Source organism: Myotis yumanensis, unplaced genomic scaffold, assembly GCF_028538775.1.
Source record: "Myotis yumanensis isolate MYYU_CA2020_CCGP unplaced genomic scaffold, mMyoYum1.0.hap1 SCAF_10, whole genome shotgun sequence".
Taxonomy (NCBI): Eukaryota; Metazoa; Chordata; class Mammalia; order Chiroptera; family Vespertilionidae; genus Myotis; species Myotis yumanensis.
This window is the reverse complement of record NW_027223761.1, coordinates 39868957-39895308: the sequence shown is the minus strand read 5'-3', so window position 1 is coordinate 39895308 and position 26352 is coordinate 39868957. Positions and strand designations below refer to the sequence as shown.

Here is a 26352-nt window from a genome sequence, read left to right as displayed (position 1 = left end):
GCCCCCAATATCTGGAATAAGGATACTGGTCCCCAATAAACATCAGCTGCTGCTCCCCCAAACCATCCTGAGCCCCTATTCATTCTTTCTTTTGGGGTCTGGAGAAGTGGGAGAATTCCTATATTTTCCCTAGGCTTCATGTCCCCTCACTCTCTAAGGCAGGGTGGGGAATCTTTTTTCTGCCAAGGGCCAATTTGGATATTTATACCATTACCCTCAAGCATACAAAATTATCCACTTAAAAATTAGCCTGCTATATTTGGTCAAACATTTAATTAACTCACCCCTAATGTCTTGTCAGGGCCAAACCAAGTGATTTCGGGGTCCTTATACAGCCTGCGGGCAGGCCAGACATTCCCCAACCCTGCTCTAAGGGAATAAGGAGTACCTTGAAACTTTGGCATCAATGTTCTCACCATAAAGAAAATATCCCTGACCAATTCCCCATCTATGTACAACCTTTTTGAGTACCAGTCCCATAGAAAAAGGGTGGGAAAGAAGAATGAGCACAGAATAGATTTCCCTTTTATACATATTGCAACAAGTTCTCCATAAAACATTCATCTGAAATAAATTAAAAAGTCCTCTTGCCACTCCCTCCAAACATAAAAAGGAGCCTGTACCATGGCCCCAACCCAGGCCACTCAAGGCCCTGATTGTCCATGGAAGGAAGTTAAGGATTGAGGGGCCCGAAGCCTGAGACAGGAGGGACATTCCCCTCCTCTGAAGTATCCAACAAGAAAGGCGAGGTGACAGCATGGGCCTGGGAGATGGCAGCCAACTCCTTGAGAAACTCCGGGAAAATGACTGCACAGTAGACAGCATTCTTGACTCGCAGAGCCTCACCTTGGCGCTCAGTGGCCCCGCCCCGGGGAGGTAGAACCGGAGTGGAAGCCCCAGGGGAGCCCCCACCTAGGCCAAGTCCTGTGCTGTCTCTCCCAGGCTGATGAACCAACTGTGCCGCCTGCCGGGCCCGGGTTGGACTGTGTGCATGTCGCAGGAGCAACTCCCCCAAGGATGGCCTCCGGCTCTTCACTACAAATAAACAGAGTGAAGGTGCAGAGGTCAGGCAAACTCCCTTAGTCTAAGAGCTGAAATTTCCCCACCCCTCCTCGGTGCATGGACTTCTCAACTAAGACTCTAACATCAAAATGCTGCCTGCCCAGCCTTCTTCCCTCTATCCAGCCTCCCCACCCAGCAAACCATCCTCCGTCTTCCCAGTCAGTTAACACTTCAGCCACTACACTCCCAACCAAGATCCCTTCCTTTTCCATGACCCTTCACCCTGAGGGATTCTCTTACCTCTCCTCTTTCCAATGACTATTCTACCATCACCAAGCTGCTTCTCCTCAGTGCATAACACGGCTTTACATCAACTTCCTATCACCCTCTTGAACTAGTCAACCACTTCCACCTTCCCCCATCTATCTCACCTGACCCACATCCTCTCTCTTTCAATGCCCACAGATGCTACCGATGCAATCATATAGTTCAGTGACTTTATTATTTCTGTCATATTACACCATCTATCCAAGATCTGCTCTCCTGTGCCACCTCACCTTCAGCCAGTCCCTCTCCTATATTCACCAAAGCCACCTTCCCACTGGTTGTGGCCAGGCAGCTTCATGTCAGCTTAAATTCAAATAAGCCACTTATAATATTGACTTCTTTACTCTAATTCTCTGTCTAGATTCCTGGCTGTGGATCTACGTCCATATCTAGGGCATAACTCTAAGCATCTAGTCCAGGGGTGGGCAAACTTTTTGACTCGAGGGCCACAATGGGTTCTTAAACTGGACCGGAGGGCCGGAACAAAAGCATGGATGGAGTGTTTATGTGAACTAATATAAATTCAAAGTAAACATCATTACATAAAAGGGTATGGTCTTTTTTTTTTAGTTTTATTCATTTCAAATGGGCCGGATCCGGCCCGCGGGCCATAGTTTGCCTACGGCTGATCTAGTCTCTAGATCATGATATGGTTCCCTTTCTCTGCCTCTAATTTTGAGTGATGCTGGACAGATTTATTAAAGTTAGCATTCAGAACCCTTCACCACACAACCAAGCCTACACTCCTCCAACCTCCTCTCAAAACTCTCTCGACCTGCTTTTGCATCCACATCTAGCTGCTCTTCCTGGAACCCTCCAAACTCTTGCCGTGCTTCTGTAGCCCTCTCCATCTTAATTTTGCCCTCTCCACCTTAATTTTGCCCTCTCTACAGTTTCCATCCTTGGATTAATTTCACTATCTCCACCTCTCTGAAAAATCCACTCTGATTCTCCTTCCACTGATTTCCCATTGCATTGCCCTAATCACATTGTATTAATAACTTGCTTACATGTCATCTACCTCATACACTAATCTGTGAGCTTAAGGGCTTGGACTCTGTCTCATTTACCTTTGTATCACTGGCCCCTTCACAGAGAACACAGTACTAATAATGTGGAAGGAAGAAATATGCACAGCACTAGACCATCAGGAAATCATGCTAAGGAACTTCCTGGGTCTTCACAGCTGCATAATAACCCTTCTGGGGCTCTCTAACCACTCCATGCACTTTTTTCTTTAAGCCCCATTTGACATCTGCGCTCTTGATCTTGGCATATCATTTCGTCTCCTACTTTGAGTAACAAAGGGTGACTTCAATACCCCAACTTTCCCTTCCACATCTCACAACTCCTTTGATACATATCATTTCCTCCTTTCAATTGCCCTCATTTGCCTCAAAGGAGGAAAAAACCTTTTCCTATCCAAAGTTAATCCTTTCTGCTGCTCTAGATCACACCACCTTTGGGACCTTGCTCCCCTGGTTATGAGATTCCTCTAGTCTCTCTCTCCCTTCCTCTCTCTCCAGACTGTTAGCTCTTTGAAGGCCAAGATCTCATCTTGTCCCTCCCTGAGTCCCCTGTACCAAAGACAATACACAACACATATGGCAAGTGCTCAGATATTTGTTGATGAAAGATTTAGATTTAAAATTTCATGGTCATATATAACTCATTCCTTCTTATACTTCACAACCACTCAACAAATTCTGGGGTTACTTCCATCCCATTTCCACCTTATCAAATTCTTCCTTTCTATTTCCACTATTCAAGCCTTAAAGGTCACATCCTAAATACATTTCCTCCTACCTCCAATTCACCTAGCACATGAACTAATATTCTTACCCTCCATTCCCAGATCTAAGAACGTCCAACGGTTTCTCACAGCCTAAAACTTCACAACTTCTACCCAGCCCAACTTCAACTCTGAGAACCTTCTGCTCTAGTCAATCTTTCTAGCCTTACTACCAACTGTTCCACCACCTTCAAAATCCCCTGCTCCAACTAGGTAGTTCATGCCGTTCCCTAAACAGAGGAATAAGGCCATCCCACTCCTTGCCTACCCAAATCCAAGAGCAAGAGAGCAGATGTCAAATGGGGCTTAAGGAAAAAAGTGCATGGAGTGGTTAGAGAGTACCATCAAGCCCATGTCAAGTGGCACATCCTTTACAAAGCTGTAACAATATCTAGTCTAGAGACTACTCTGTCCCCTTGCCTGTCCCCAACTACTAGAGCAGTTCTTGCTGGTACTGCTGATTTGGCTCTTAGTGGACAGAACTATATCCTGACAAGAAGCCTGAAAACAAACACCAAGACTCAATTTGTTGCCAGTTCCCAGTTCCCAGCACAAGGCTTCACCCTTAATAAGTGTTCACTTGACCTACATTAATTAGCTGTGTAGGGAGGATCAGGAGAGGGGTGGTAGAGTAGGCCTTACCTAGAGAATCAGAGCGGCGAGGAGCAGGTCCTGCTGCAGGGCCCTCAGCCCAGTCCAACTTGCCACGAGCAATGAGGTACTTCTTGGCTTTGGAGAGCAGTGCTGGGAAGTCCTCCTGGGAGGCCGCAAAGCTCTCAATCTTATTCTTCACGGAGCCCAACACCTACAAAGCACAACTTCATGACATCTCTGGGTAGCGCTAGACAGACATACCTTTCTAGAAACACTGGGCCTGTTCCCAGCCCCCCAGGGCCACTCCAGCTGCGGGCCTGGCCCACCATGGAGCCTGGACGCACCCATGCATGCATGCATCGCACACCTGCAGCAGGGACTTGACACTGGGCTGGAAGACCATGTTGGTGTTGAGCAGGAAAGAGCGGAGCAGGGGCTGGGGGTGACAGGCCAGCTGGGCCACCAGCCCTGTCAGCAGGAAGTTGACATAGACGGAGTTCTGCAGCATGTTCTCAAGTTTGGCAAAGAGCACAGCCATGAAGGGGCCTGGGGGAGGTGGGCACAAGGACACAAGGCCTGAACACAATGCACATTGCACGCATTCCTCCCCAAAACAAGAGACCCCAGACTAGATGATAGTTATTTGTATGTCAGTCTTTGAGTATGTTTAAATATCCTGTGACCACCTATTCTGGAGAAGATAAAATGGCAGATACCACATAGATGCACAAGAGTCCAGATACTAGTTTTACACACACTTGAGCTGAAGAGCCAGATTGTAGGCTCTGGAATCAGAAAAAGCTGGTTTCAAATTTCAGCTTTATCCTTTACTAGTTAGTTATTGGACGAGTCAAAACTCTCTAAGAATAGTTTCCTACTTGGTAAAATAAGAAAATATACCTACTTATAAGGTTATTAAGAGGATGAAAAGGAGACTAACATAAAGCATTTAGTCTAAAATATAGCAAATTATAAATACTCAATAATAACTATAAGCTACATAACATTTCACAGGTCTTTTTAAAAGCTTCATCCAAGAGGCACAACAGAAGAAAGAATGAGAAAGTGAGTAAAACCAAAAGAAATCAGGTTACACACCAAACAGAGGATAACATTAGACTTGGGGCAAAAAGAAAGCAAGGAAGTATAACAAAGGCAAACAAGGTGACTATATAGGCCAACTTAAAGTCAGGGAGAAATCTTTGGAGGACCAGAGAAGAAATCAGCTCTTTTGAGGAGCTGGGAATCAAGAAGGTGGAAAAGAATCTGTAGAAAAAAAGAGCTTGAGAGTTAAGAGTCAGAGAAAACCAAGTCACGGCAGCCTCTTTGGTAGGAGACAGAATAACAGAAGGGATTAGATAGTGCCACTGGGAGAACTGGCCTCAATGCGCCAGAGCCCCAGCCTGAGCACTCCAGACCATCACAGTCTGTCTGACCAGAGAATTATGGGGAAAAGAAAGTGTACCTAAAAATTGCACTATGAACTGAAACAGGAGAACAATGAAAGACAAGAGACAGTGAATCCTGGAAAATATTCTAGAATGTTCTCCACTTCAGATGCACATAACTAGCCTTAGCTCCAAAACAACTCTAGCTTAATAGGGTCCTAAGATACCCCATAACTTTGTCCTTCTGTTCCTCTCATTTCCTGGCACTTTCGTATAAAAGAAAATTCAAAATGCTCAGGTGAGTTCACAAAGTAAGAGGGTATAGCTTCAATTAATGCTCCAAAAATGTGATAAAATCTGCATGCCATCTTCTAGTGGTACTGAGCAGAAAGTAGGAAAGCAAAGACTAAATAAATAACTGAAAATATATAATTTCTGAAGCCTGCAAGAGGGAGTCATCATGAATCCCTGATGCTGTGCAAGCAGGATGTCAATATATCTCAGGCCCAGTCAGAACAGGTACTGATCAAGGCATGCCAACTAGACTACAAACAACCAGTGATGGGTGGTTGCCTTGGTCAACCAATATCTGCCATGCACTTGCTCTGGCTCGTGTGGCTTAGTTGGTTAGGCATCATCCCATGGATCGAGAGGTCGTGGGTTCAATTCCCAGTCAGGGCACATACCTAGATTGCGGGTTCGATCTTAATGGGGGCGCATACACCGCATGTTTCTCACATCAATGTTTCTCTCTCTCTCTCTCTCTCTCTCTCTCTCTCTCTTCCCCCCCTCCCCCTCCTTTCTCTTTAAAATCAATGAAGCATGTCCTCGGATGGAGATATATATATATATCTGCCATGGACTCAAAAGATGATAATCGTAGTGAAAAGCTACCACCTCCTGCTGAGTTCTCACAATGTACCAGCATTGTAGTAAATGATTTACATGTATCAATGGCATGGATGGGACTTTAATTCAAGGTATTTCTAGTCCAAAGCACTACACTGCTTCCCAGAGGTGGTTTTTGGTTCATTTTTCTTCCCCCTCACACAGGTATGGAGTAAGAATAAGAACCAGCTGAGGGCTGGGCTGGATAGAACCGGCTCTCAAACAAAAACAAAGAGGAGTTAGCCTAGCCACTCAGGTCAGGTCTAGCTCCAAGGGCATCCTGCAGAGATCAAAAGAACTCAGCAGAGGAGCTCAGGGCCACACTTGATCATCTGCCCTAAAGAGGTATTTTATTATCTGCGTCACTCCTTATTACTAATCATAAATCTTTAAGTCTTATTAGACAGTAATGGCAACCAACAAGGTACAGGGACAGGGAACAGGAGAAACTTGAAATTCAGTCCTTCTGAGAAGAGGCTTGGAGAAAGGAGGCCAGGGCTGGGTAGGGAAAGAACACCAGAAGATCCTGGGCCACAGAAGAGCTAAAACCCAGACAGATACCTGGTGGGGACAGCATGATTTACAGATAGATGCCTCCTACACAAGACAACAGGTATGTCTTCCACATGGTTTGGATATATTGCTGTGATTCACCAGAAAGCACCAGACAGAGAATATCCTAATCACAAATCCCAGGAAACAGCCAGAGTGGGGAAGAGGGGGAACATGCACATAGGACAGACATACAAGGCTCAGATGTAAGTCAATACTCAAAACAGCACAAGCATGGAAGATGTACACGCAGACACAAAGACACAAGAATGACATAATATTAATCTGGAAGGAATGCAAGCAAAATGGATGAGGAGCTAGGCAAGTACACAGAAATGACATGGCCAAGAAATCTCAGAAACCAGCACAGACACTTCAAAAACATGCAGAGTACACAAAGGAGAAGACTTAGGCTAAGTAGCTTACCAGTGAAGGGCTGGCTTGGCAGCGGGTTGAGAGTCCGCAAAGGGCTGTTGAGGAAGGGGCAAGGGGGCTCAGGGGGACAGGTGAAGCTTGCGTAGGCCTCCTCCTCCTCAAGAGGTAGTGGAGGCTCTAGGGGAGGCTCTGAGCCGGCCCCCCCATTACTCAAAGCCACCTCCAGATCCCGGAGCTCCTGCCCAAAGCCCTCTAGTCCTGCCATGCCCTCAGAGGTGCCCTCTGGCAGGTCCCCTGCTCCCTCCTGTGGCACCCGACGAACTTTCTTGGCCCCCTCAGGCCATGGTCCTGGCATCCCATTGAGCTGAGGAGGAGGCAGGTGGCCAGGGCCCTCCCCTGCACCCCCAGCCAGTCTCCCGCTCCCCAGCTCCTCCTCCTCCCCTTCTCCCACATTGTCCTTGTCCTCCTCAGGCAGTAAGCTGCGTTTCTTAGTCCGGGAGCCAACAGGACTGGGCTCAGGAGGAGGCCGCTCGCCATCATAGGGAGCAGACCAGGTACGGCAAGCTCGGACACAGCGGTCCACGCCACGGCGCGCCTCACGCAGATACTCCAGGTAATTGTCTTCCAGTTCACCAGGCTCCTCTGCAGGGCTTGGCCTTCGGCCAGGGCTGGAGGCCGGGGATGAAGCAAGCCCTGGTGAGCGAGGGGCTGGGGCTGGGGACTCGGAGCCACCTAAACTCTGCTGTCGCAGGAAGAGCGCCAGACGAGATGGTGTAGAGGGCCGGGGGACTGTCACCACAGAAGAGGAGTCAACACTTGGGCTTCCAGGACCTGCAGATGGGAAAAAAACATAAGAGGGATCGAAGAGACAGAGGTCCAGGAAGAAGGATAAGACATCTAGGGAAACTTGAGAGAGAAGGTAACGAGGCAGCAGAAACATGGTACAATTCAGACAGCTAACTCTCCACCCTCCAAATAAAGCTTTTCCTCATCCATTACTCCATCTCACCACCACCAACACCAAAGAAACAATGGATACAGAAAGAATACCGGACTAGAGAGGAACAATTTACTCCGAAGCTAAATTTCTTTGGTGAAGTTAAGAATCCACCCTGCAAGACTCCTCCTCATTTACTTCCCCAAAGATGGAATGCCACTCATGGCCACCTCCCTAACCCTCCCTTCTTGTTAGGCTCCCCCAGAATCCAGGCCATACCCGTGATGTCCTCCCTTCTCCCTGCCTCTCTGCTAGGCCCACCTCGTGCCCACGAGGCATGCTCTGGACGGGGTGGGCTGGGGGCACAGTGCCGACAACAGCGTGGGATTAGGGAGAGAAACTTGTCTGCTGCTCGTCCATATAGATCCACATCACGCACAGCTGGCTTCTGGCTCAGCATCACATGGTTACATGGGACAAGATACCTAGGAAAGACAAGAGAAAAAGGACACAGGATAAATCAGGAAAGGAGGACAGGGTTTTGGAAAACATCAGGCCAATGGAATTGCCTCCAAGAGGAAACACACGAGCAACCCCAATACAACCCATTGCCCCAGCAATGCACAGGATTCAGGATCAGCCATCCCTCAGCCCTGACCGCACAGGTACCTGAGAACCAGCTGCAGCAGGACATCCTCACAGCTGAGGTTCAGTAGGGTCCTGAAGAGACTGAGAGAGACCATGCAGAGCTGGAGGGGTGGGAGAGGAGGGAAGGAGTCACCATAAGAGCTCTCTACCCTCCAAGATATTTACCAAATGGGAACCCTCCCAGCCCCTGGCCCAACCAACCACTCCTAGAACAACAACATGTACAGGGCCTAGCATATAAAAGTCATTCAATAAATGATAAAATGATGTTTGTGGGCAAGACTTCACTATTAACAGATAGGAATGAACCATATGTCAAAGCCAATGTATTTCTATAGACCCGTGGTTGGCAAACCACGGCTCACGGGCCACATGCAGCTCTTTGGCCCCTTCAGTGTGGCTCTTCCACAAAATACACGTGTGGACGTGCACGTACAGTGCGATTGAAACTTCATGGCCCATGCACAGAAGTCGGTATTTTGTGGAAAAGCCAGTATTTTTTGGAAGAGCCACACTGAAGGGGCCAAAGAGCCGCATGTGGCTCACGAGCCCCAGTTTGCCGAGCTGCAGTTTGCTGACCACTGCTATAGACCATACATATATCAGCAAACACTCTAGCTATATTCACCAGTCAGCAGAGATTCCAGCAATACTTAAATAGAATGAATATCCATGAAAAGAGACCCTAGGAAATACTAAAACTGAATAAGTAACAAGATACAACAGCAACATGATAACTAGGTGAATACCTGCCAGCAGAGACTGTAGCAGCACAGTAACTGAATGCCTACCAATAAGAGAACAGAGGGAACCTGGAAAAATACCAGCTGGGATATGGGCGGGGCTGTGAACAGGTGGCGAACAGGCGGTGAGTCACCTCTCCAACACCAGTGTTATCTCTCAGATGGTAGGCTAAAGAAAAGCTCAAGGGCAGCTGACAGGAAAAGGAAAAAATAGGTGGGTCCAGAATAGGGGAAAGCTTTTGTTTTAGAAAAGAAAGTAAGGGAAGAGAACAGACACACGTAAAGTCTCCCTCATTCTGAATCCCCACAGCACTTTCTATAAACTTCCCTTATGGCAAGTATGTCAGACACCTTGAGCTCCTTAAAGACAACTATTGGGTCTCAGTCTAGGGCACTACATGCATAGTCTAGGTCAGTGATGGCGAACCTTTTGAGCTTGGCGTGTCAGCATTTTGAAAACCCTAACTTAACTCTGGTGCTGTGTCACATATAGAAATTTTTTTATATTTGCAACAAAGATTTATATTTTTGATATTTTATATATTTAAATGCCATTTAACAAAGAAAAATCAACCAAAAAAATGAGTTCGCGTGTCACCTCTGACACACATGTCATAGGTTCGCCATCACTGGTCTAGGTGCTCATCATTTACTAAATGAGAATTAAAAGACAGCCACAGTGGGAAAGAGATGAGATAGCAGTTCACATTTTGGACAGCATGGTTTTCTAAATGACAATTTTAACTGGCAATAAAAACATTCAGACTAACTGAAAGGTCCTAATCTCCAGAACCTGCAAATATTTTACCTTACATGGCAGAAGGGACTTTGCAGATATGATTAAGGGTAACAGAATTTGACATGGGAAGATAATCAAAGTGGCCCAATCAAATCACAGGAGTAAGCAAAGAACCTTTTCCTGCTAGGTTCAAAAAAAAGGGGGGGCGGGGGGGCGGAGATTTGAAACATGAGAGGGACTCAATCCACCATGGATGATTTTGAAGATGGAAGAAAAGGGCCCTAAAGCCAAGAACTGGTGGGCCTCTGGGTGGAAATGGTCCTCAGCTGACAGCCAGCAAGAAAACAGATCTCAATCATAACTACAATGAAAGAAATTCTACCAAAAAGCCAAATGAGCAAGAATCTTCTCCTAGAGCCTCCAGAAAGGAACACAGCACCCCCAACACTGACCTTAACCTAGAGAGATTGTGGCAAACATATGACCTACAGAACTGTACTATAATAAACTTATGTTGTTTTAAGTCACTATGCTTGTGGTAATTTGTTATTTCAGCAATAGAAAACTAATACAAATAGGCACACAGGGTAGCTAGTGAGCATGATTTACTTTAAGCCACAAATGAGGCCACAGAAGTTATGAAGTCCGGCCAACAGAATCAAACTTTAAAAGGCCAAACAACAGAAAGGAAAGATCTGCATGATCAGCACACGCATCCTGAAATCAGAAGAGATCTGGTTCCTCCAAGAACCAGAATTCCTGAGGACAGGGGGCCAAATGTAAGACTAATAGAAACATATGCTAAAGACAATGAGGGAGAATCAAAGAAGTTAAGATTAAGACAAAAGCAAGATGGGTACAGGCCAGCACAGAAGAAGAAGAAAAATGACCTCAAGAAGGAAATCAACTGTCCCAAAACATAAACAGGATATTCCTTGAGGTCAAACATAAGCATAGTGAGAAATAAAATTTTTTATATCTTTGTAAAATTAAAGTTTTGACATCTATTTTCTTGGTTTATACCAATAATTCTTAACCATGACATGTATCATAATTATTTTTTGAAACATTTTTAAAAATACACATTGTAGGCCTACTCCCAAAGATTATAACCCTAGACATCTAAGGCAGAGCTTAGAACCTGTTGTAGTTATTTTCAAATTTGGAAGTGTATATTTGATTCAAAACACTGGTCTGATCAGAATGAGATTCGAATATCTCACATATACTCTAACTTAGCTATTCAGAAACCTCACCTATACAAAACATATCTATCTGGGAACCTCACCTACCTAGAACCCTACTACCAAGTATGTCAATTATCTAGAACAGTTTTCTAGAACCTTCCATGATCCAAGAACTTCTATTTTAAACACAAGGACCCAGGGAACTCCAATTATTTGTAATTAAAGGAAACCAAAATGACTGCAGAGCTAAAATAAATGCCATGAAGTCCATGGTTAAACTAATGCTTTACTCTCCCAGAAAGACTTCAGGTCTTTATCACTTGGAAACTATTTGCTCCTGTTTTATATACATTTCTATTGGTTAAAATAGAAACTTCTTATCACGGTGTACAAGGCCATACATGATCTGAACCCTGCCTACTTCTCTACTTTCATCTCATTAACTTCTTTCCCTTGCTCACTACACCTCCCGTCACACTGGTCTTTCATTTCCTTAAATACATTAAGCTCTTCCCCATTCGTTGTCCTTTGCATGTTGCTCCCTCTGCCTAGACCAGTGGTTCTCAACCTTCCTAATGCCGCGACCCTTTAATACAGTTCCTGATGTTGTGGTGACCCCCAATTTCATTGTTACAAATTGAACATAATTAAAGCATAGTGATTAATCACAAAAACAATATATAATTATATATGTGTTTTCCGATGGTCTTAGGTGACCCATGTGAAAGGGTCGTTCGACTCCCAAGGGGGTCGCGACCCACAGGTTGAGAACCGCTGGCCTAGACTATTCTTCCATTTGCTCTTCAATAAGCTACCTCTCTCATGACCTTTAAGTCTTAACTCAATCTCACCTCCTCAGAGAGGTTTTTTTGTGTGGCTTTTTTTTTTTTACCACCATTTTATTTTATAAGCACCCTGTTTGCTTTTTCATTACAATGACTACAATTTTCAATTATTTCAGTAATGTGTTTGCTTATCTATCTCCTCTATACAGGAAGCACCATGAAGTCAGCATCCATGTCTACCTAATATACCATTATATACTCGGTACCAGAGAACAGTATGGCACATAGTGAACAATCATGTTCAAGAGGAAGTAATGTAAGTAGACAGATGGGTGTGTACCCCAAGTTATAGCAGCTCAAATGCAGCAAATCCAAAGGGGGAAAAAGATAAGCATGCCAGTAGCAGCTGGGCCAGCTATCAAAGCAGACACAAAACCTGAAAAAGCAATCTAAGTCACCCAAAACAGGCCACAGAACACTACATGACTGTATCATGTCAAAGATGTATCATGTCAACGATACATCACAAGTGTAGTACAATGGCAAAACCTAAAGCCATGATGAGCACCCAAAGTCATCCAGAGAAGGAAATTGTGTTCTAGAGTCATAAATTGCAAAAGCAGGGAGGCATATTAAAACCTGTACCAAAATGGTTAAAAGTTAAATAGTAGAAAGTAAGTGCTGTCAACTTTAAAGTGATTGCTGGAGACAAAGGCCAAAGAAGGGCAGTGACACCCTCCCAGAACAAAGGTCAGAGAGAGAAGATGGCTCACCCAAGTAAGCCAGGACAGAGGTAGGGGCCATACCCGGGAGTTGCTGCCAATACGGGCAACGAGGGTGTCAAGGATGGTGTGGGTGTCATGCCGGTGTAATAGCAGGAATCGCAGGAAGGTACGGAGCAAGGCAGGCTCTGAAATACTCCGTAGGAAAAGTTCCAGATAGGCGGTACTGGCGATCATCTCCTCCACAGAGGTCTGGATGAAGGGAAGGGAAAGTTTGGAAATTTAGGGCTTCCCTGCACATATACTGGAGTTATTTCCCGAGTTTTAAGGAGGAACTAGGAGCAGACAGGGAAAAGGGGATGAGTACCTAGACCACTGTTTCCCACATTCGTCCTGGCAGTGAAGTTGCCATCCTCAGCCTAATCCCCTATTCTGTCTTGCTACCCATGACTCTCACCTTGTGCAGGGCAGGGCCCATGACAGGTACCAGGAACCCATTATGGATATAATCAACCAGCTGCTTCTGCACCAGAGGGTGAGCCACCTACAGGGGTACGAGAAAGAGGAAGGAGGATTGTGAGGGGAGCCACTGTCTGAAAGGGAATATAATGGTACAGTAGGCACCCTACCTTCAAGATGACAGAACAGCAGAACTCCAGGGAATGCACCCCCTCCCACCCCATCACCCCAGAATGCCCAAGCGCCAGACCTCCTGAGAACCCCAGTCCCACCTGAATGACTGCATTGCAGAACTCTAGGGAACTCATGAAGAGTGCAAGGGCTGGCACTCCCAGCCAGTCCTCCCGTCGCAGACAGTGCCAGTCATCCCCTGGAACTTCAATCTTTCGGGGCAATGAAGAGTACAGGGCACTCAGCCCTGTGGCCAGCACCTGGGGGCCATCCCCAAGGATAGGTTACCAAAGGCTCACACAATATAAAAAAGGGGAACAGGGCAGCTATTAACCCAGAGTTTTGATTAGAGTAAGGGGAAGGGCTATGACCAGAGCAGGTATTTAGTTACCCAACATTCCAAACAACCTGGAAACACTGGCCCATGAAGAGCCTTAGTTCCTGCCCTATGCACCTAAGCCATGGTTTCATCCCCACCCAATTCCAGGCATTCCTTTCAAATCCAGGGGCTACTTCCTGAGGCGAGCCCTGATACACAGACCCTCTACATCTCCTATCCAGTGCCACACACCATATCCTACCCCCCATCCCAGGAGGTGCTGACCGGGCAGAAGTAAGAGTGATCTGCGATGTAGCGGCCCACGGTGGGACTCCCAGCTGACAGAGCCATAAGCAGGAGTAGGGCATCTCGGGCCTGCTGGCCCAGGGTGCCCTCTCGATGGACGAAGGGAACAAGGCGAGAAAAGAGGAGAAGACGTGGAGCAGCTCCAGGCTCAGGAGGTGGCTGCAGGAAGAACTCAAGCAATGAAGGCTCCCGGGCCAGACACACACACAGCTGGCTGAGAAGTAGCACCAGGCCGTCATCCAGTGCTGGGCTACTGGGCACAGGGCGGCCACAGGCATCCAGCAAGGTCAGCAGAGCCTCACGAACTGGACCATGCCGCAAGAGTGGCTGGCGAGCTTCGCTCACCAGCATCTCAAATAATTTCAGTTGCTCAGCCCGCCGTTCCTCAACCCCATCCCCAAGCTCATCCCATTGAAGCTGCCATGCCAACACACGGGTTAGCAGATCCTCGCGCAGAGCAAACTCCAGCAGGGGCCCAGGAGCATTGGGGGCTGAAGGGACTGCATGATCCTCTGCCAGCAGCGTCAACATCTGGTAAGTATGGTTGCGCACAGCACTGAGATCATCTGCACCCCCAGGAGCTACCCGAGGGCCTTGTCGCTCCAGGATTCGCACCACCTGGGGACACAGGACACAAGATAGAGGAAATCTAAGATGATAAGGTGACTAAATGACACACTGAGAGAACAAAGAAAGTTAGGAGGACTCAGGAAGCCAGTAGACAAGCCCCTTTGGCATATATTCTCCTACCTGGGACCAGTGATTCTTGAAGACCATAAGGCAGGTCTCAGGGTCAGCCACGACAGGGGTCTGCAGACTGGCCCCTTGAGGTACACGGTGCCCAGGGCCCCGGGAGGCCAGTCTGCTCAGCCAGTTCATCCTCTCCATGAGGCCAGCTGGGCAGGGCCAGCGGCCAGAGGACCACACTCTGAGAATTTGCCAGCTGGAGGCTTTCTCCACTTGTGTTTCCAGTCAGCTTCATCTGGTCTATAGGAGCCAGTAGCTGGCCATGGAGCCAGAAGATATACCAGGCTCCGAGTGACAAGCCCAGAGGTTGCTGACCAGTCCAGACTTGCAAATCTAATTCAAAAAGAGAGAATGGAAGAGATCAACAGAAGTTTGCCACTCTCTCCTACCCAGCAGGAAGAACTCAGAGCCACCACGCCACTGAAAATTACACACACACACACACACACACACACACAATCAGCATCTTAAACTTAACAAGTCTAAAATAAAACTCATTTCTACCACTAAACCTATTATTCCCCCAGCCTTCCCTATCTCAATAAATAGCAACATTTTCACCTACATGATCAAGCCAAAATCCTGGATATCATCCTCATTTCTTTCCCTTACTTCTAATATCCAGTTCATCAGCAAACCCTATCATCTCTATCCTCAAAACACATCTCACTATTGCAATAGCTTCCAATCTGGCATCCATACTTCCAGTCTTACCCCTCGGAGTCTATTCTAAACACAACAAGCAGAGTGATATTTTTAAAACCTAAATTATGTCTCTCCTAATAACTATCCAATTTCCTTACCTTGACCTATTGGGCCCTATATAATCTAACCTGTGCAACCTCCTACCATCCTCCTCCTCACTCATACTTTACTCATACAGGCCTTTGTGAATACTTCCCCATCCCCTCTGCCTGATGTGCTCTTCTCCTAATCTTCACGTTACTCAGTTCTTTACAAATGCCATCTCCTAAGAGAGGCCTTATTCAACAATTCTATCTAAATAGCACATCTTCCCACCTTCACTCTCTAGCTTCCTGATCCTACTTTCTTCTTAGCAGTTTTCACTACCTGAAATTATTTATCTATCATCCCACTAGAATGTAAGTTCATAGAGGGCATAGATTATCTGTTTTATTTGAAGTTGTATCCTCAGTGCCTGAAGACTCAATATTTGTTAAATGGATGAATGCTGAAGTGAATGAAGTAATAAATGAATGAATGAACAAATAAACAATCAAGAAGTCCAGTCCTGATCTGACTACAACCCTCTGATACTGTTGAGGAATAAACTTGTTCTCCCTACCACAGTTCCCTCCCTAGAAGCCTACCTAGTAGGAAGTGTACAAATATACCCTTAATGTCTGAATACTCTTAAAAGGTGGAAATGCAGAGCCAACTGAAAGAGCACAACAATTTTAACTCTACCAAGGAACACAGGGACACACTCCCATATACACACATATTCCCCACTCTTGTCAGATACATTCAACACTCACTCTTGGGGACAAGACATGACACCTTCACTAAATAAAGGGAAAAAGTAACAAAATAGTTGTTGCCTCACAGTTCCTTCTCCATCACACCTACCACCCCCCTGAGCAGTATTGTCTCTCAAGAAAGTAAAAACTTCAGAGGAAAGGTGTGGTTCAGTTGCCCTTCCTCTTTATACTCAACAAGGGCTGAAGAAACCCAGAGACCTGGCAACAGCCCCACATTGCCATCCTCTTCAACCCAGATATTCTCTCTCACCATTACCAGCTCACATATAAAGGAATGTAGCAACTATGCTTAAGGAAGCCTTCTATAGAACAGGAGACAGTATGTATAAAGGGTGGGACCAATCCTAAATAGCAAACAAGATTAACTCAATATACATCCACACTGATAAAGTACTGGGCACTGTGCTGCCTAAGCACTGGAAATACAAACATGGATAAAAAATGCTGGGGGAGCATAAACAAAAACTCCAGTAAAAATTATAAACAGAGGGATTTACAAAAGTGCCAGGGGGGCATAAAGGGAAGCAACTAATTCTGCCCAGGAGGTTATAAGATTTCGGAAAGGTGTTATCTAACTTAAATCTTTTAACAACAGATACTGGCCACAAAGAGAGCAGAGGGAAAGAAAGGCTTTCTTCATATTAAAAACAGTATGTAAAAAAATATGGCACTATAAAAGAGCATAACGAATCTGAAGAACAGTTGCAAGTTTGGTGTGGCTTACAGATTATCTAGAGAAGAGAGATACAATATTGAGTTGAAGAGTAAATATGGGTGAAGTCTAAAATGGAGATAATAGTACACCTGAATATCATATTAAGGAGTTTGGGTTTTATCTATGGACACCCTAAAAACAAAGGAGGTTTTTAAACAAGGAAATTACAAGATCAAATTTGCCTTTAAAAATATGCCAGATAGCAATATAAGGTGGAGCAGAGAGACAGATGGCAGTGGACAATTTATAAGAATCTGTTTCAACAGTCTGTTTTAACCCATTGTATGCCATGAGCGTCTGTAGAAGCAAGCAGCGGGCCTTCCCCACACGCCATGCACATCTATGAAAAAAAAAATGTTTCCCTAAGTGGCAGCCCTGACCAACTTTAAAATCATCTTCGTGAGAATTTTCAGCTGACAATATTCAAGAATTATGAGTAATGTATTTATTTTTATAATATTCATTGCAAACTGATTTTTGATTTTTTTTTAATATATTTTATTGATTTTTTACAGAGAGGAAGGGAGAGAGATAGAGAGTTAGAAACATCGATGAGAGAGAAACATCGATCAGCTGCCTCCTGCACATCTCCTACTGGGGATGTGCCCGCAACCCAGGTACATGCCCTTGACCGGAATCGAACCCGGGACCTTTCAGTCCGCAGGCCAACGCTCTATCCATTGAGCCAAACCGGTTTTGGCTGCAAATTGATTTTTTTAATTAAATTCAAAATATCATGGAGTGTGGGGATGGTTTCCATTTGGGACACATGGCAGTTAACTGGTTAAAGAAAAAGAAATGGAATGAACTAACATGGTAAGTTCAAGATTAGAAAATAAAAGGTAAATCTGAGGTTCACCTCTATCTTAGCATGTCATATATGAATTTATACCTATAATATATCTGCCATTAATAGCAAGCTCCTTAATGAAAGTGACCATATCATTCATTCTTCCCTGAAACTCAATGGCAACATAGTGCCTGGCATTCAAAAATGCTTGTGGAACTGAATGATGAATTAAAAATAATTATAACAGCTAACATATACTGAGTACTTACTTTGAGTCAGGCTCTATTCTAAGAACTACATGTAGTACCTCATTCAAACCTAGGTGTACTATTATCTCCATTTTAGACATGGTAAAATCAAAGCCTAGAAAGGTTAAATAAACTGCCAAAGCGAGCCAGCTAGTAAGTGCAAGACTGGGATGCATACGCAGAAAATCTGCCTCCGGCTTTAACTTATTCATGAAATAAAAGCAACATGACATGGCAAACAAATGGAAGATAAAAGAAGACCTTAATATGAAGTATAGGAGACTCAGTAAAAGATAATGCCATTAACCAACTAGGAGTATACTAATATAACAAAGGGAATTGTGTTTTAAAAAAGAGAATGAGTACACTTTTGACATACCTATAGGATATCTATCATGTCCAGGATTTAGGAAAGTAAAAGAGGAGGATTCTTTAAAAAAAAAAAAAAACTGTGAAGGTAAATCAGAAATGGAAGGAGAAATCCAAGAAATAGTGATAATCTAGAAATCAAGGGTTAAAAAAAATGTTTCAAGGAAGAGGTGTTTTTACCATAAGGTACAGTCTACAGAGAGATTAAGTAGAATGAAGATTGAAAATGGTCAGCTGGTTTTAGCAATCGTATTTTAGATAAACTTAGGAAAGGAAATGGTTAAAGCATGACTAGGAGCTAAAGATGAGTAAGATGCAAATTTAGTAATACTAGGAAGGATGAAAATAGGGCAATAGTTTAAAGAAGCTGAGAGGGAGGGCGGGGAGTCAAGAAGAAGAGTTATTATTGTTTGGTTTGGTTTGGTTTGGTTTGGTTTTAGATGGAGAGCCTCAAAGATATTTATCTAATGAGGAAAAGAAATCTGAAGAAAGTAACAGGTTATGAAGAAAGTAAATAAGGTGAGAATAACTGAACAAAAATTAAAGTATAGGATTAGTCTGAGAAAAAGAGGTATACTACTTTCTCTAAGAAAGATCAACAGTAATAAAGAATGGGTGCTACTTTAGGTAAATCCAAACTCTGAAACAGAGAAGCTAATATCTACCACTACCTCCTCCACCCAACCTTTTCTCCATCATGCACTCAAGAGAGTGGGGGTGAGGGAGAAGAGAAGGGGTGAGAAGGTGGTAGAGCCACAGAATGGATGCTCAGCCTTTCACACACGGTTTTCTATAAACCATCAATCACAGTCATTCAAACTAGTAACCATCAGCAGCATGAATATACCAGAAAAGGAATTACCCATCTTCCCAAAAACTTACCGTCCCAAGTAGGCATGGGTTGGAGAAAGCAATGACTACAGCTAAGAATCTTTTTAACAAGTCCCCTGTTACTAGCCTTACTAGCCCTCTCACTGTTATTAGCCCTGAGATGCTGTATCATTTCTGCTGAATTCCTTAAACTGCCCCTATCTCCATAAATATCATCCCTTTATTAATTTTTTCCAAATCCAATTTGTGTTATCTGCTACCTAAAAAGATCCTGACTGAGACAAGAGTATTATTGTTTACAGACTGCTTTCTCAGTCACATCTCACTTGAGGACTGAAAACAAATAGAGGCCCTAAGCTCAAGAAAGAGAAACAAAAAGAAGTAGGTAAAGCATGAGTTCAGGAGTCCCTCAAACAAAGGCTTGAATCTCAGTCCACATTTTCCAGCTATGTGACCTTAAATAATCACTTCACACATTGGAGCCTCAGTTTTTTCATCTATAAAGTTTCTCATGAAATAAATAGTTACTGTTTTAGGAATTTAAATAAGATAACCTATGTAGCACTCCAGGCATAAAGCAGGTGCTCTGTAAAAGACATTTATCTTTCCCCACTTTCTGCTCCTGATTCTGTCTCACCAAGGTGCCCTCATCTCTGACAGAAAGACCTAACCTGTGCTGGAATATCCATTCTCACCACCTCACACATACCCTAGGGAGCTGAAGAAAGGCCAAGCATCCAGTCTCAGCAAAGGAAGGCAGTAACATGTTCCAAATTAAACTGCTTCCAGCTTCTAGAACTCAATTCCAAAAATTAACAAACCTACTTTGCAATATACTTGGGGTGCCCACTTCTGCTCTACTGCTTAACTAACAAAGGGCACTGCTTACAGGCCCAAGGGGGACTGACCTCCTGTACCTTTCCTCAGCCCCACCCCATCTCTTTACAAAGACCTCAAGGACAAGAGCTAGGCTGGAATCAGTGTCCCAGAACCTAAAAGCCAACACTTAACCTAGGCCCTGTTTCATATACGGCAGAAACACAAGAAATCATAGCGTGATGTCCCTTATCACCTGGTTAGACTTCCTCACTCCCTGTTAACCCTGTAAAGTTCAGAATAAGACAAAGAAGATGGTGGAATCACCACTCTATTACAGATTTACCTTCAGGTTCCAGCCACAAAGAAAAAAGGGGAAGAAGGCAATGATCTTTCAGACCCACAAATAGTCAGTCAGGCACTCTTCTTAGGGCCCAAAACACTCAGCAAGTGTTCACCAACCACAGAACAGCAAGCACAGGGCAGGAAGTGGCTCGGCCTCACTTATGAACCTTTGCCCTGGGAGAGGCAAAGAGGAAAAGGGAGCTGGGGGCGGGGATACACCTGCCAACATGTACAGCAGGCAGAAAGGGACCAGAATGACCTTCTAACAACAGGTCAATAAAATCCTAAGGCTCCTCTCCCCGCAGTGGCTCTTTCTAGGCAAGATGACTGATACTGATATAAGAGGTATGGGTGGGCTGTTATCCTAAATAGTGAAAATAGAAAGACCGGATTAAAACCTAATAGGAGTAAGGGGATAGAGAGAATGGGGGAAGATCTACTCCAAAGAAGCCTACCAACCTAGAGCTCAGCATACGTATCTTGTCTATCCCTCTGCCTATGTGTGTAAAACAAATGGGCTATCAGTATATGGTCCTAACTTACTACCTTACCTCTCCCCAGTACCTCTCCTTCTCACAGGGAATCCTCTCATCTGACTCCAGCAAAGCACTTATAACTCACAACATGAATCACATCTTAACTTCCATTTATAACAGTGAATCCCCATATCTCACATGGTTATCTCTACCCCTGCTGGGTATGTGTGCCAAAGAAGGTGTCATAAAAGAAGTGAGGCTGAACTAGATCTTAAAAATGAGGAAAGTTCACTGAGTAGAGAAGAAAAAGCATTTCTAGTAGAGGAAGCAGCTATTACAAAGATTTCAAGGCTCAAAAAAGTAACAAATGTGTTAAGGAACTGTGAACAATTTATTCAAGCTAGAACACAGAGTAGGGAGTGGCAGGAGATGAGGCCCGAGAGGTGAGTTCAGGCCAAATGATGCATATTAAAGAATTTGGATGTTGTCCTGCAGTACACAAAGAGCCAAACGTTTTTAAGCTTAGGAGTTCCATGATCAAATTTGTATTTTTAGAAAGATCATTCTAGGGACAGACTAGAAAAAATCAAGTTTGAAGGCAGGACATTGTTGGGGGTAAAAAGTCCGGATGGGAGAGAGGAGAAAGTAAACTAAAGCTTTTAACAGTGAAGTTATAGCAGTGGAAATGAAGAGAAAAGAAATAACAGAGAATAAAATGTATTAAGATTTTAGTGACTGATTAAATGCAAGGACTGAAGGGGCAGAAATAATGGAAGATGACACCGAAGTCTGGATTGAGATGGGGCCTACAGTGCAAAAGCATGCTTTCAGAGCAAAGACAATTTCTGTTTTGGAGATGTTAAATTTGAGATACCTTTGGAGATATATAGATCACTGAATACTAGTATATATAATTGGAATATAGGGAGAGACTGAGACTACATACAGAGAAGTAATCACCTCATGATGTATTTTTTATTTCATATTCTCTCTCTAAATTGAAATTATTTTTTCATGTGTCTAACTTTCCCAATCAGATTGAGAATTCCTTGAGCTCATCACACCTGTGTGGCATAAAAGAGACCTCAGAGGACCATGTCTTCTTTATCTTATGATCTAATAAAATGTGAGCATCACACAGGCAGACTATATGCTAAAGAAGTATTTGCTGAATGAATAAATGAATATATGAATGAATGAATTTGTTCTCCCAGCACTTGGAAGAATGCCTGACACTAGCAGATGTGAAATAAATGGTTACACACGTTTCTATCTCTACATTCTCATCCTCATCTATGTTCCAACCTCCCAGATCTACCACTGAGCTGTATGTCATAAGTCAAAATCCATTATACTTAATGTATTACTATTCAACGAAGAGTTCGTATAGCAAACAATAAGCTTACCAAACCCAGTGCTTTCTCCAAAATAATCAAGAACTTGGACAGTCCCAAAGAACCCTCTGACACGTGACTTGACTCATCCTATCACTATCATAATGTGATCCAGGTATTATGTATACCTGTTCCTATGTCACTGCCACAATTTAAGCAGAACCCTCATCCCTGTCACCCTCAAACTAGAACAACTGCAAATCATTAAAAAAAAAAATGCTTTCTGCCAGTATAATGTCCTCCATGTCATAACAACCCTTCCTACATGCCATGTGTCTTTTAGTCCACCTCACCTTCACTCTCTATTACAAACTTTCTTTCTCCAAGTCACTCTTACTCTCAGAAGACCAAATTTGGGTTCAGCTTGGACACTGTATCAGTAGGTGACCTCTGGCTTCCTAATTTGATTCCTCATCTATAAAATAAGAATTCCTGCCCTTGCCAACTTCACAAGATATCTATGTAAATCCAGTAAAATTTGAGATTGTGATGTGAAGTATAATACTGGTTAGATGTCAGAAATTATATAGAATTACTATATAAAGGCATGCTTCCTCAACATAATAAAACACTCTAAATGTCTGGAATTCACTAACCAATAGGAATAATTTTCTTATTAAAATATAGGGCTGTTACTTTATATTCTGGCAAACAAAGCCATTTTTTTAAACCCACCATCTACTGTCACCATTATTTCATTAGTGGGAGAGCACTTTAACACCAAAAGGATAGAAATAATTATCTCCAAATAAATTTCTTTACGAAAAACTCATGTTTCCTATGTAGTCTTTCTCTCCTTCCACCTTGGATGGATGAAAACTTTATCATAGGCTGGCAAAATCCTTGGCCCAATGTTTAGGAATCACTGCTCTAAACCTTGTTGTGATACATATAGGTTCTACAGGGTTCTGACCGTCTGGGCAGGTTGCCAAAGGTTCCACCAGCATGAAAACCTGTTTGGCACCAGAGAGAAGCAATGAAAACATACCATGGGACAGAACAGTAGTTGGTTCTGATGCTGGGAATCTGGAGCAGAATGGGAACTTGGGCTGGCCCCAATTCTCAGAGAAGGGTCTAGACAGGAAAGGCCTCGCTCCTCCTCATGTTGGGGAAGGTGTCTAGCCTTTGTGGTAGACCGTCAGCACAGAGGGAAATTTATTGGTGTGAAAGTGGCTATTATCACTGAGTGGCAACCCAGCTTTCCAGAACTTTCAAATTTTTCATGTGCATGTGGATGGGCAGGGAGATAGGAAACCTATAAAATGCTAATAAAGTGAAACCAATAACCAGTTGCGGAGGAAAGAACAAATTGCAAAGGTACAGAAGAAAATTGGGGGGGAAAGGGAGTAGAAGAACTGTTCAATATCTTGGAAGTGGTGATGATTTCACAGATGTAAACATGTCAAAATGCATCACACATGTACATTTTAAATATGAGCAGTCTACTGTACCTAAAATTTACCTCAATAGTTTTTGTTTTCATTTACCTGTAAGAATATGAGAGCAAAAGCTTCCTGATTGGGAGCCTAAATATAGTGCCGTATGCAACAAACCATGTGATTCCCATGAAAGTAGAATCAGTGACCAAACTTGGTTAATCCAATCTATATGACAACCACCAAAGCCCCATTGCTCAGCACAGGTGAGGAGCAGCGCAGGAGTAAGGTTGTCCAGAAGCAGGTGGAGAGGAAATATAGGCAAAAATAGCCCCCAAAGAATTCCATGAGAGGGACTATCTTCAAGTCTGCAGTCCCAAGGAGGAACCGGAGGGAACGGGTCCCAGTGATTACTCTGTTGAAGACTAAGACTTAAAAAAAAAAATTAAATTAAAAAAACAAACGATTTCATAGCTACTATCAACCCATGATGCCTTTCTTTTTTTTTTTTTCCCTCCGAAATGTGTAGCGCCCACGGGAGCAGAAGTGCCAGGTGCACAGCACTTAGACCTCAGCTGTCCTACTCAGGCTGGAACTGCCGCTCTCACTGGCCAGGACAGTCCACTGCAGCAGCCTCGGAACCAAGCTCCCACCCTTATCCAAACCTCGCCACCCTCAGCCCTTCCTCCCGTGCCCCGCCCTCAGCTCCCGCCCCAAATCACTGCCAGCCCACCTTCGCCCTTGCCTCTCCCCCTCCCCGCACGGGCCTGACTCCCACACCCGGGTCCCGGGGCGGCCCTCACCCCTGCCCGCAGGAGCCCCCGCCCCTCCGCTTCACAACTCCCTTCCACCGGGCCCTTCGGAAGGCGCCGCAGCCCCTCCTCCGGGCCAGCTCCTCACCTGCGCACACACCCCTATCTAACCCGGCTCCCCACCTGAGACACTCACACCCGGCCGCTCGACACACGCCAGCCCTCGCCCTGTCCCTTTCCCACCCCTACAGTCACCAAACCCGGAGCCGGGATGGCCAGTGCCTCGTCCCCTCGCGCGCTCTCCGGGCCCTCCCACCCCCACTTACCGTCCACGCACGGAACCCGGACCTTGACCAGGCCCGACCGCCGTGGAACCGCTAGGTGAGTTCAGGCCGCCGCCATCGCTCTAGAGGCGCCCCAGCCGCGCCCCGCCCCGCGCCCCACGCAATCCGCGCCCCCGCGCACCACACGTCACCGCCCAGAGACGCACGACTGGGCAGTGGCGTGCCAGCTCATTGGCTAGACCGGGCCTGAGCCAGAGCGTCGCTGCCCGTTTCCCGGCAACGGCCGAGCGCCGGGGCGGGGCCACCACGGCCTTCCGAGCGAGGAGTGCCGCCTCTTCCCTCCGATCCCGCCCCTTCATACTGTACACCCCGCCCCTCAGGAGGACTCCGGCATGTCACTGGGGAAGACCTCCGGGGAGGCGGAGGCCCACGGGCGAGGGGCGGAGCCTGGAGGGTGCGGGGGAAGGTCGATCCGCTGGACCGAAGGCGGGACTGACTTTAAGAGCCCGGAAAAGACCTGAGAGCGGGGGGTTAGGAGAGAGATGGGCTGTAAGAGACGAGCACGGAAGGGACTGGACCCCGGGTCCTGGGCGGGGCTTGGAGTGGAAGAGTGGGCGTGGAAGGGGCGGGGCGATCACGAAAGGGCAGGTCTGGGGGGGAGTGTCAGTGGGTGGGCGGGGCCTGTGGGAAGCGGTGCCCTGGAAGGAGCTGACTGCTAACAGTCCAGGGTTGTTTTTGCTCCGACTGTGCGCACGGCTTGGACAGTACCTGGACGATGACCGCTCCTCTGGGCTGCTCAGCACTTTGCTGCCCCGTGACCCCTTGTCTTATTCAGTCACTCAGGAACACGGAATAAGCGCCTCCTTGTCAGGCGGGATTCCAGATCAGTTAGAACCGGCCTCTGTCCTCCAGGACCTCAGTCCTTTAATGAGACGATTGCAGCATAGAATAATAAGTGTCATGGAAGAACAGCTCTTAGCATGGAGATTTGTGGGTATAGAGGGTGAGGGGAAAGAAGAGCTCAGGAGGAGATAGTGTCTGAGCTAGCTTGTGAAACAAGCAAGAGTAAGATAATCTAAGAGATACGGACGTTTCAGATAAGGTCTGCAGTTTAGCTGAAAGTATCGTATCAATGTTAATTCCTTGGTTTTGAACATTGTACTCTGGTTATATAAGATGATAACAGATATGTGGTTAAGAAGTTTACAAGAACTTTCTGTACTTTTTATAACTTTTCTGTAAGCCTAAACATAGTTGAAAATAAAAAGTATTTTAAAAGAAGTGGAAGTTTCAGTTCAAAGGCACATACCAAGGCAAGGAAGAATGAACAACATGTCAGAGGTTGAAAGGCCAGAGACAAGGATTATAAGAGAAAAAGCAGATGGGAGGAGATAATTAGCTCAGATATAGACCCCGTGGGCTGCAGGTGACTATGGGCTGGGCTATCCAAGCAGGGACATACAGTGAGCACTTACTGGCATTGATAGGTCTGCAGCTAAGAGAGAGCTCTTAGAAGTCATTAGATGGGAAAGGAAATCCTGTGGGTGACCAAGATTGGCCAGAGAGAGTTGGGAAGAGGAAAGGCCTCAGACAGAGTCCTAAAAACACCAGCACAAGGAATGGGCAGAGAGGCTTATGGAAGAGACTAAGGAGAAATAAACAAAACCAAGAACTATGATGTCACAGAAGCCATGGGAAAAGAGGATTTCAAAAAACTAAAACGCAGTGTTGAAGGCTATAGATGTTTCTCCCAAGAAACACTCCGAAACCACA

The 26352-nt window shown here is 45.1% G+C and overlaps 1 protein-coding gene across 8 annotated transcripts; it reads right to left on the bottom strand.

The window, feature by feature from the left end:
- Positions 1-513: 513 nt before the first annotated feature.
- On the bottom strand, positions 514-24704 carry FHIP1B (FHF complex subunit HOOK interacting protein 1B). 8 transcript variants are annotated; one of them, XM_070425413.1, is made up of 12 exons: positions 24622-24704; positions 14685-15014; positions 13914-14552; positions 13411-13569; positions 13137-13223; positions 12731-12931; positions 8525-8604; positions 8135-8340; positions 6970-7749; positions 4083-4261; positions 3764-3926; positions 514-1035 (listed from the first exon to the last, which is right to left on the bottom strand). In XM_070425413.1, the coding sequence occupies exons 2-12, from the start codon at positions 14820-14822 to the stop codon at positions 674-676; spliced, it is 2994 nt and encodes a 997-aa protein (XP_070281514.1). In that variant the 5' UTR covers positions 14823-15014; positions 24622-24704; the 3' UTR covers positions 514-673. The 8 variants fall into 8 exon arrangements, with proteins under 8 accessions (XP_070281514.1, XP_070281518.1, XP_070281516.1 ...); XM_070425417.1 differs by having other exon boundaries at positions 8177-8340; XM_070425415.1 differs by having other exon boundaries at positions 12764-12931.
- Between the last annotated feature and the right edge of the window lie 1648 nt (positions 24705-26352).

Coding starts and splice junctions, on each gene's coding strand:
- FHIP1B (XM_070425413.1), bottom strand. CDS start 14,822: ATGGAGAGGATGAACTGGCTGAGCAGACTGGCCTCCCGGGGCCCTGGG. Junction 13,224..13,410: donor TCTGCAATGCAGTCATTCAG/GTGGGACTGGGG, acceptor GTACCCCTGTAG/GTGGCTCACCCTCTGGTGCA. Junction 1,036..3,763: donor TCGCCGCTCTGATTCTCTAG/GTAAGGCCTACT, acceptor GTTTATTTGTAG/TGAAGAGCCGGAGGCCATCC.